General features: G+C 48.2%; 1 protein-coding gene across 1 annotated transcript; it reads left to right on the forward strand.

The window, feature by feature from the left end:
* The first annotated feature begins 313 nt into the window (after positions 1 to 313).
* Positions 314 to 4,919, forward strand: LOC129848697 (cysteine-rich hydrophobic domain-containing protein 2). The gene is made up of 6 exons (XM_055915790.1): positions 314 to 964; positions 1,382 to 1,436; positions 2,419 to 2,574; positions 2,667 to 2,723; positions 3,787 to 3,846; positions 3,943 to 4,919. The coding sequence occupies exons 1-6, from the start codon at positions 834 to 836 to the stop codon at positions 3,991 to 3,993; spliced, it is 510 nt and encodes a 169-aa protein (XP_055771765.1). The 5' UTR covers positions 314 to 833; the 3' UTR covers positions 3,994 to 4,919.
* The last annotated feature ends 5,183 nt before the right edge of the window (positions 4,920 to 10,102 follow it).

The following is a 10,102-nucleotide window of genomic DNA, read 5'->3' on the forward strand; positions in this document are numbered from 1 at the left end:
AGTGTTTCCTTTCAAATGGTATTAAGAATATGCATTTTTTTTTTTTAGCTAGGCAAGTCAGTTAAGAACAAATTATTATTTACAATTAAGGCCTACCCCCCTGGACAAACCCTCTCCTACCCCGGACGATGCTGGGCCAATTGTGCTTCGCCCTATGGGACTCCCGATCACGGCCGGTTGTAAAACATCCTGGGAACGAACCAGGGTCTGTAGTGTCACTAGCGCTGCAATGCCTTAGACCGCTGCGCCACTCAGGAAGCCATAAAAGCCACATAGCTCAGTAGCTGCAACTAATGGAAACAATTGCTTTCCTATATACGGTTGTTTCATATGATACAGCTTTAGTGCTATGGACAGAAGGAAGAGGTTTAGCTCATGTGTGATCATCATGGTACAAGTAGGCCTAATAATCTCAACTGAATCACATGTATGTTCTTTACTGCAACCATAAATAAATTACAAATAGCTACATACTTTAACCAAGAACATACGATAGCTAGCTACTGTCGGATAAATATGTTGAGATATTTATATGTAGAATAGAATGCCATTTTGAATACAGAATACTTTCTGTGGAATTCCTGAATCGATGACGAAAGAACGTCTCTCCTCTTCCGGTTTCGTCAGGGCACTGTGGCGGATGTTGATATTCTGTTTTGGAGACCACAACCAGAGCTAGCTAGCGAGCCTTCGTCGTTGCCGGAGTTTTTTGTTGTTTGGTTGTTGTCTGACGTTTTTTAATTGTTTTCAACCAGGGAAGGATCCACTCCCCAAACGACGGCACCGTGTCTCTCCCGGCGCCTCACCGGGGAAGCGCGAGCCCGAGTCGTGCGATGATGGAGGACTTCGATGAGATCTACGAGGAGGAGGAAGAAGAGGAGGACGAGGAGAGGGCCGCGGAGGAACAGCTGCTAAAGTACGCTCCAGACCCGGTGGTCGTCCGAGGATCTGGCCACGTCACTGTGTAAGAAACCGGCAGGGCTCAATGGGGGGGGGTTGGGGTTAAGACCCCAGCACCCGTAGGTAGCTAGTTGTCATAAAATAACGCTAACTAGATAACGAAAGTTACACTACGGCGTTAACTAGCTTGTTAGCGGAAAGCTAGCTAACGTACTCTGGTCGGTGTAATTACGATAACAGGGCCAATAAGCTAGCCTATTAGCATGTCAACGTAGCTATTAACTAGCTAAAATTACCTAGTTTATGTAATTCGGACCCATAAAATCACTATACACACCGTAACTACCTGGTTAACTAAATATACTTTCCATATGTGGTCTAGTCAAACAGTTAAATAGAACGTCACTCAAGGGATATGAGGCTATCTAGTGTTGTGTGCATCAAATAATGCATTTTACTTACCATGTTCTTGTCCCCGAAGGTTTGGACTCAGTAACAAGTTTGAGTCAGAGTTCCCATCGGCACTTACAGGGAAGGTGAGTCAACGAAAGTACATACATTTTCTGTAAATCGGCCATTTTCGACGTGTGTCCCTCAAGAGTTTTAACGAGTGCAGGTGGTCAGGGCGGTTGCCAGGTGTGCATCAATTATGTTTGTATATTTTTTTTGTGTTGGGATAGCGGTGAGTTGCCATTTTTTGGGAAAAACTATCATACCTGGCAACCCTGCGTTTCCAGCTAGGTACAGACTCTGAGAGAATACCTTGCAAACTGGACTTTTTATTTATTTATCCATTATTTTACCAGGTAAGTTGACTGAGAACATGTTCTCATTTGCAGCAACGACCTGGGGAATAGTTACAGGGGATGAATGAGCAAATTGTAAACTGGGGATTATTAGGTGACCGTGATGGTTGATGGCCAGATTGGGAATTTAGCCAGGACACTGGGGTTAACACCCCTACTCTTACGATAAGTGTCATGGGATCTTTAATGACCTCAGAGAGTCAGGACACCCGTTTAACGTCCCATCCAAAAGACGGCACCTTACTCAGAGCAGTGTCCCCAATCACTGCCCTGGGGCATTGGGATCTTTGTTTAGACCAGAGGAAAGAGTGCCTCCTACTGGCCCTCCAACACCACTTCCAGCAGCATCTGGTCTCCCATCCAGGGACTGACCAGGACCAACCCTGCTTAGCTTCAGAAGCAAGCCAGCAGTGGTATGCAGGGTGGTATGCTGCTGGCACTTTGACAGTATTGTAACTTTGTAGTATAGTATTTGCCACTTTAAAATATAAAGATCCACCTGAATTCATTGTAATAATCATGTTTAGTGGTAAGTAATATTGACTCCCCCAGGACAGCTAACTATATTTCCTGGAGACGCTGAAGGTGTGCAGGTCTCCCCAGCAGAATCGTGTGTGTTTGATTCCATCCTCGGACAAGCTCACTCTCCCTACTTGTTTCATGAATATGACCTGATTTGAGTATTTCCCCCGTCTGTCCTCTGTGTTCCTAGGTGGCGCCAGAGGAGTTCAAGGCCAGTATAAACCGTGTTAACGGCTGTCTGAAGAAGACGCTGCCAGTGAATGTGCGTTGGCTGCTGTGTGGCTGTCTCTGTTGCTGCTGTACACTGGGCTTCAGTCTCTGGCCTGTCATCTGTCTGAGCAAGAGGGTGAGAGACACACAGACACACACTCCGACATATACACGCAGACCATCCCTCTGCGTACCATACTCAAGGTTACCTGTCTCTCTCCTCCTCAGACACAGAGATCCATGGAAAAGCTGTTGGATTGGGAGAACAGCAGACTGTACCACAAGGTGTGTAGGGGTGGGAGGAGGACCAGGAGAGGTAGTTAAGACCAGGAGAGGTAGTTAAGTTTCACTGATCTCCCCCCCCCCCCCCCCCCTCTCTCGCTCTCTGTCTCCCCTATCTCTCTCTCTCTCCCCCCTCCTCTCTCTCCCCCTTCCCCTCCTCACTCTCCCCCCTCCTCTCTCTCTCTCTCCCCTCCTCTCTCTCTCTCTCTCTCTCTCTCTCTCTCTCTCTCTCCCCCCCTCCCTCTCTCTCTCTCTCTCTCTCTCTCCTCTCCTCTCTCTCTCTCCTCTCTCTCTCTCTTCTCCTCCTCTCTCTCTCTCTCTCCTCTCTCTCTCTCTCCCCTCTCCTCTCTCTCCCCTCTCCTCTCTCTCTCTCTCTCCCCTCTCCTCTCTCTCTCTCTCTCCCCCTCTCCTCTCTCTCCCCTCTCCTCTCTCTCTCTCCCCTCTCCTCTCTCTCTCTCCCCTCTCCTCTCTCTCTCTCTCTCCTCTCTCCTCTCCTCTCTCCCTCTCCTCTCTCTCTCTCCTCTCTCCTCTCTCTCTCCTCTCTCTCTCCTCTCTCTCTCTCTCCTCTCTCTCTCTCCCCCCTCCTCTCTCTCTCTCTCTCCCCTCCTCTCTCTCTCCCTCTCCCCTCCTCTCTCTCTCCCTCTCCCCTCCTCTCTCTCTCCCTCTCCCCCTCCTCTCTCTCCCTCTCCCCCCTCCTCTCTCTCTCCCTCTCCCCCTCCTCTCTCTCTCCCCCTCCCCACATCTCTCTCTCTCCCCCCTCCCCAATCCTCTCTCTCCCCCCTCCCCAATCTCTCTCTCTCCCCTCCTCTCTCTCTCTCTCCCCCCTCCCCTCTTCTCTCTGCCCCCTCCTCTCTCTCTCCCCCCCTCTCGCTCTCTCTCTCCCCCCCCCTCGCTCTCTCTCTCTCTCTCCCCTCTCTCTCTCTCTCTTCCCTCCTCTCTCTCTCTCGCTTCCCTCCTCTCTCGCTCCCCTCGCTCCCTCTCCCTTTCCTTCCCTCTCTCTCCCTCTTTTTCTCCTCTCTCCCCTCCTCTCTCTTGCCCTCTCTCTCCCTTTCCTTCCCTCTCTCAGCTGTGTTTGCATTGGAGGCTGAGCAAGAGGAAGTGTGAAACCAACAACATGATGGAATATGTGAGAACACACACGCACACACACACGATGGAGTACTTGAGTAACGCACACACACACACACACTTTGAATAACCTCTCTCTCTCTTCCTCCCTCAGGTAATCCTGATAGAGTTCCTACCCAAGATCCCCATCTTCAGACCGGACTAGCTCTCCGCGGCCCCACCCACATCCTCCCATGGTGCCTCTCTTCACTCGGCCCAGTCACCTCTCCAAAATGGCCTCCTCTTTCCTCCCCTAACCAGGCCCATACCCCTAAAACTACACCACCATTTAGTGTTTACTGAACACTATCTAGCTCCTCTATCTAGCCCCTCTATATACCCAGAAAACACCTGTTTACACCCTAAAGCCCCTTCTCTGATATCAACCTTTGACCCCTGATCTGTTGGAGGAGCTGTGACCTTTTGACCCCCCCCCTCCCCGGGGTGGCCGGTCTGTGGGTCATCATGGGAGACCCAGCTCAGAAAGGGTGTAACGATACCATAGAACTGGAGAAAGTGGACTCCTAATTTTGGACCTGCAATGATGAACCTCCTCTTCACAGCCCTTCCCTGTACACGAGGCACAATCTTTACTCAGATTTATACCCCCGTATATTGTACCCCAACCTGAACTATGAGACACTCTGTGCTGTTGGAACAGTTGATATTATACGCTGTTCTAGAACCTCTATGGAACCGCTGAGGTAACAATCAAAGGATTAGCTACGGAACTTCTACAGAAATTCAATTGAACTAATATAGAACATTCACAGAACTTCAATGGATTAGCAACGGAACAGCTATGGAACTGACAGAACATCATTAGAACGGCTGTGGAACTCCCAACAGAACGTCATTGGGCTCCCGAGTGGCGCAGCGGTCTAAGACACTGCATCTCAGTGCAAGAGGCGTCACTGCAGTACCTGGTTCGAATTCGGGCTGCATCACATCCGGCCGTGATTGGGAGTCCCATAGGGCGGCGCACAATTGGCCCAGCGTCGTCCAGGTTATCCGGGGGTAGGCTGTCATTGTAAATAATAATTTGTTCTTAAATGACTTGCCTAGTTAAATAAAGGTTAAATAAAAATGGAACTTTGGTAGAACAGTTGTGGAACTTGCAGCATCATCCGCCTTTGACTGGTCATAGTATCAGTAGAGAGAACAGCCAAACTAACCACTGGATCAGTAGAGAGAACAGCCAAACTAACCACACTGGATCAGTAGAGAGAACAGCCAAACTAACCACAGTGGTTCAGTAGAGAGAACAGCCAAACTAACCGCAGTGGATCAGTAGAGAACAGCCAAACTAACCACAGTGGATCGGTAGAGAGAACAGCCAAACTAACCACAGTGGATCGGTAGAGAGAACAGCCAAACTAACCACAGTGGATCGGTAGAGAGAACAGCCAAACTAACCACAGTGGATCAGTAGAGAGAACAGCCAAACTAACCACAGTGGATCAGTAGAGAGAACAGCCAAACTAACCACAGTGGATCAGTAGAGAGAACAGCCAAACTAACCACAGTGGATCAGTAGAGAGAACAGCCAAACTAACCCCAGTGGATCAGTAGAGAGAACAGCCAAACTAACCCCAGTGGATCAGTAGAGAGAACAGCCAAACTAACCCCAGTGGATCAGTAGAGAGAACAGCCAAACTAACCCCAGTGGATCAGTAGAGAGAACAGCCAAACTAACCCCAGTGGATCAGTAGAGAGAACAGCCAAACTAACCACAGTGGATCGGTAGAGAGAACAGCCAAACTAACCACTGGATCAGTAGAGAGAACAGCCAAACTAACCACAGTGGATCAGTAGAGAGAACAGCCAAACTAACCACAGTGGATCGGTAGAGAGAACAGCCAAACTAACCCCAGAGGATCAGTAGAGAGAACAGCCAAACTAACCCCAGAGGATCAGTAGAGAGAACAGCCAAACTAACCCCAGTGGATCGGTAGAGAGAACAGCCAAACTAACCACAGTGGATCAGTAGAGATAACAGCCAAACTAACCACAGTGGATTAGTAGAGAGAACAGCCAAACTAACCACAGTGGATCAGTAGAGAGAACAGCCAAACTAACCCCAGTGGATCGGTAGAGAGAACAGCCAAACTAACCCCAGTGGATCGGTAGAGAGAACAGCCAAACTAACCACAGTGGATCGGTAGAGAGAACAGCCAAACTAACCCCAGTGGATCAGTAGAGAGAACAGCCAAACTAACCACAGTGGATCAGTAGAGAGAACAGCCAAACTAACCCCAGTGGATCAGTAGAGAGAACAGCCAAACTAACCCCAGTGGATCAGTAGAGAGAACAGCCAAACTAACCACAGTGGATCAGTAGAGAGAACAGCCAAACTAACCACAGTGGATCAGTAGAGAGAACAGCCAAACTAACCACAGTGGATCAGTAGAGAGAACAGCCCAACTAACCCCAGTGGATCAGTAGAGAACAGCCCAACTAACCCCAGTGGATCAGTAGAGAGAACAGCCAAACTAACCACAGTGGATCGGTAGAGAGAACAGCCAAACTAACCACAGTGGATCGGTAGAGAGAACAGCCAAACTAACCACAGTGGATCGGTAGAGAGAACAGCCAAACTAACCACAGTGGATCGGTAGAGAGAACAGCCAAACTAACCACAGTGGATCGGTAGAGAGAACAGCCAAACTAACCCCAGTGGATCGGTAGAGAGAACAGCCAAACTAACCCCAGTGGATCAGTAGAGAGAACAGCCAAACTAACCACAGTGGATCGGTAGAGAGAACAGCCAAACTAACCACAGTGGATCGGTAGAGAGAACAGCCAAACTAACCCCAGTTGATCAGTAGAGAGAACAGCCAAACTAACCACAGTGGATCGGTAGAGAGAACAGCCAAACTAACCCCAGTTGATCAGTAGAGAGAACAGCCAAACTAACCCCAGTGGATCAGTAGAGATAACAGCCAAACTAACCCCAGTGGATCAGTAGAGATAACAGCCAAACTAACCCCAGTGGATCAGTAGAGATAACAGCCAAACTAACCCCAGTGGATCAGTAGAGAGAACAGCCAAACTAACCACTGGATCAGTAGAGAGAACAGCCAAACTAACCACAGTGGATCAGCTACATGAAACTAATGAATCTCTCTCTGCATCCACTCAAACTAGTCTTCGTCCCAAATGTCGCCCTGTTCCTCCCCCCTCCTAGGGGCTACGTCTGCAATGGTACCCTATTACCTAACAGGATTCTGGCCAAAAGTAGGGTACTAGAGAAAAGACTGCTATTTCAGATGGTAGTCCTAGACTCCCCCTCATCTCCTCCAATAGGGTGTCATTTCAGATGGTAGTCCTAGACTCCCCTCATCTCCTCCAATAAGGTGTCATTTCAGATGATAATCCTAGACTCCCCTCATCTCCTCCAATAGGGTGTCATTACAGATGGTAATCCTAGACTCCCCTCATCTCCTCCAATAAAGTGTCATTTCAGATGGTAATCCTAGACTCCCCTCATCTCCAATAGGGTATCATTTCAGATGATAATCCTAGACTCCCCTCATCTCCTCCAATAGGGTGTCATTTCAGATGGTAATCCTAGACTCCCCTCATCTCCAATAGGGTGTCATTTCAGATGGTAATCCTAGACTCCCCTCATCTCCTCCAACAGGGTATCATTTCAGATGATAATCCTAGACTCCCCTCATCTCCTCCAATAGGGTGTCATTACAGATGGTAATCCTAGACTCCCCTCATCTCCTCCAATAAAGTGTCATTTCAGATGGTAATCCTAGACTCCCCTCATCTCCAATAGGGTATCATTTCAGATGATAATCCTAGACTCCCCTCATCTCCTCCAATAGGGTGTCATTTCAGATGGTAGTCCTAGACTCCCCCTCATCTCCTCCAATAGGGTGTCATTTCAGATGGTAATCCTAGACTCCCCTCATCTCCAATAGGGTATCATTTCAGATGGTAATCCTAGACTCTCCTCATCTCCTCCAATAGGGTGTCATTTCAGATAGTAATCCTAGAGTCCCCTCATCTCCTCCAATAGGGTGTCATTTCAGATGGTAATCCTAGACCCCCTCATCTCCTCCAATAGGGTGTCATTTCAGATGGTAATCCTAGACTCCCCCTCATCTCCTCCAATAGGGTGTCATTTCAGATGGTAGTCCTAGACTCCCCTCATCTCCTCCAATAGGGTGTCATTTCAGATGGTAATCCTAGACTCCCCTCATCTCCTCCAATAGGGTGTCATTTCAGATGGTAATCCTAGACTCCCCCTCATCTCCTCCAATAGGGTGTCATTTCAGATGGTAATCCTAGACTCCCCTCATCTCCTCCAATAGGGTGTCATTTCAGATGGTAATCCTAGACTCTCATCTCCTCCAATAAGGTGTCATTTCAGATGCTAATCCTAGACTCCCCCTCATCTCCTCCAATAGGGTGTCATTTCAGATGGTAATCCTAGACTCCCCCTCATCTCCTCCAATAGGGTGTCATTTCAGATGGTAATCCTAGACTCCCCCTCATCTCTGCACACTAGACTGTCACCTCTAAACCAGAGACAATCACACAAACTGTCTGGCTGTACCCTATGGTCGTACCCTCAAATGGCACCTTATATAGTGTACTACTTCTACTTCCCCCACAGCTCAAATCAAAGTTTATTTGTCACGTGCGCCGATTACAACAGTGAAATGCTTACTTACAGGCTCTAACCAACAGTGCAAAAAAAGGTGTTAGGTGAACAATAGGTAAGTAAAGAAATAAAACAACAGTAAAAAGACAGGCTATATACAGTAGCGAGGCTACATACAGACACCGGTTAGGCAGGCTGATTGAGGTAGTATGTACATGTAGATATGGTTAAAGTGACTATGCATATATGATGAGTAGCAGAAGTGTAAAAGATGGGGTGGTGGGTGGCGGGACACAATGCAGATAGCCCGGTTAGCCAATGTGCTGGAGCACTGGGTATTTGGCCCAATTGAGCAAGTATGTACATGAATGTATGTGTCTATGTGTATATGTGTATGCATATATGATAAACAGAGAGTAGTAGCAGAGCACAATTGGTTGGACGCCCGTAAAACCGCTGCCATTTCTTCCGGTGCCATTTTGGCTCTGGTCTAAAGTAGTGCACTTCATAGGGAACAGGGTACCAGTTGGGATTAGAGCCTATTTGTATGGATCCGTATGCTACACACATGGACATGGGGCCAGTTTCCTGTATCCATGGTTTGTAGTGTCCGCCTAGCGACCGTTGCCTAGCGACAGGGGGAGAACTGATGATCAGCGATGCAGAAGGAACAGAACTGATTGTTTTTCTTCACCCTTGTTGTTTTGTGACAAGGGGCTGTGGATGTTTTTGCGTTACTGCTCTCTCTCTGTCTGTGTGTGTGTGTGTGTCTCATTTTGAATGTGTGTGTATTAGATGAACGCTAACATGCTTCCCAGCCAACCAGTGGTGAACAGACAAGCGTGGTGGAATACTCACCCGAGTTGAAGGCTAAGTCCTAAATGGTTCCCTGTGTAGTGCGCTACCTTTGACCAGTAATACACTAGATAGTGACTAGGGGACCATTTGGAAGTCACCCCAAGCTACACTCCTCATGACCCTCGTTGCTGCGCAAACACTAATGGCTGGGTTTTGGTTAGTCTTTAATCACTAATGGCTGGGTTTTGGTTAGTCTTTAATCGCTCGTATCTATCTCTTTTCTCCACTGGTAGCTCTCTCCTCCACTGGTAGCTCTCGCTCTCTTCTCCACTGGTAACTCTCGCTCTCGTCTCCACTGGTAGCTCTCGCTCTCTTCTTCACTGGTAGCTCTCGCTCTCTTCTTCACTGGTAGCTCTCTTCATCACTGGTAGCTCTCTTCTCCCCTGGTAGCTCTCTTCTCCCCTGGTAGCTCTCTTCTCCCCTGGTAGCTCTCTTCTCCACGGGTAGCTCTCCCTACTTTTAACCTACTTCTGTCATTTCTCAATCTCTTTTTACTGTTAAACACTCAGCCTTGAGTCTGTCCCAAATGGTATTCTATTCCCTATGTAGTGCACTACTTTAGACCAGGGCCCTATTCCCTATGTAGTGCACTACTTTAGACCAGGACCCAGTATAGGGAATAGGATGCCATTTGGGACAGCTTTGGCTGATCAGTAAAGGTTGAGGGTCATGCTCAGGGGGTTACCATAGAGATAGAGGAATATGTCGAATTAAAACAGGACGGCCAAACCTACTACTGTCTGTGCAGGATTTTGCGCCAGCCCTGCTCTAACACCTGATTTTACTAATCAGAACATTG

This window comes from Salvelinus fontinalis, unplaced genomic scaffold, assembly GCF_029448725.1.
Source record: "Salvelinus fontinalis isolate EN_2023a unplaced genomic scaffold, ASM2944872v1 scaffold_1113, whole genome shotgun sequence".
NCBI classification, from domain to species: Eukaryota; Metazoa; Chordata; class Actinopteri; order Salmoniformes; family Salmonidae; genus Salvelinus; species Salvelinus fontinalis.

Coding starts and splice junctions, on each gene's coding strand:
- LOC129848697 (XM_055915790.1), top strand. CDS start 834: ATGATGGAGGACTTCGATGAGATCTACGAGGAGGAGGAAGAAGAGGAG. Junction 1,437..2,418: donor CATCGGCACTTACAGGGAAG/GTGAGTCAACGA, acceptor CTGTGTTCCTAG/GTGGCGCCAGAGGAGTTCAA. Junction 2,724..3,786: donor ACAGCAGACTGTACCACAAG/GTGTGTAGGGGT, acceptor TCCCTCTCTCAG/CTGTGTTTGCATTGGAGGCT.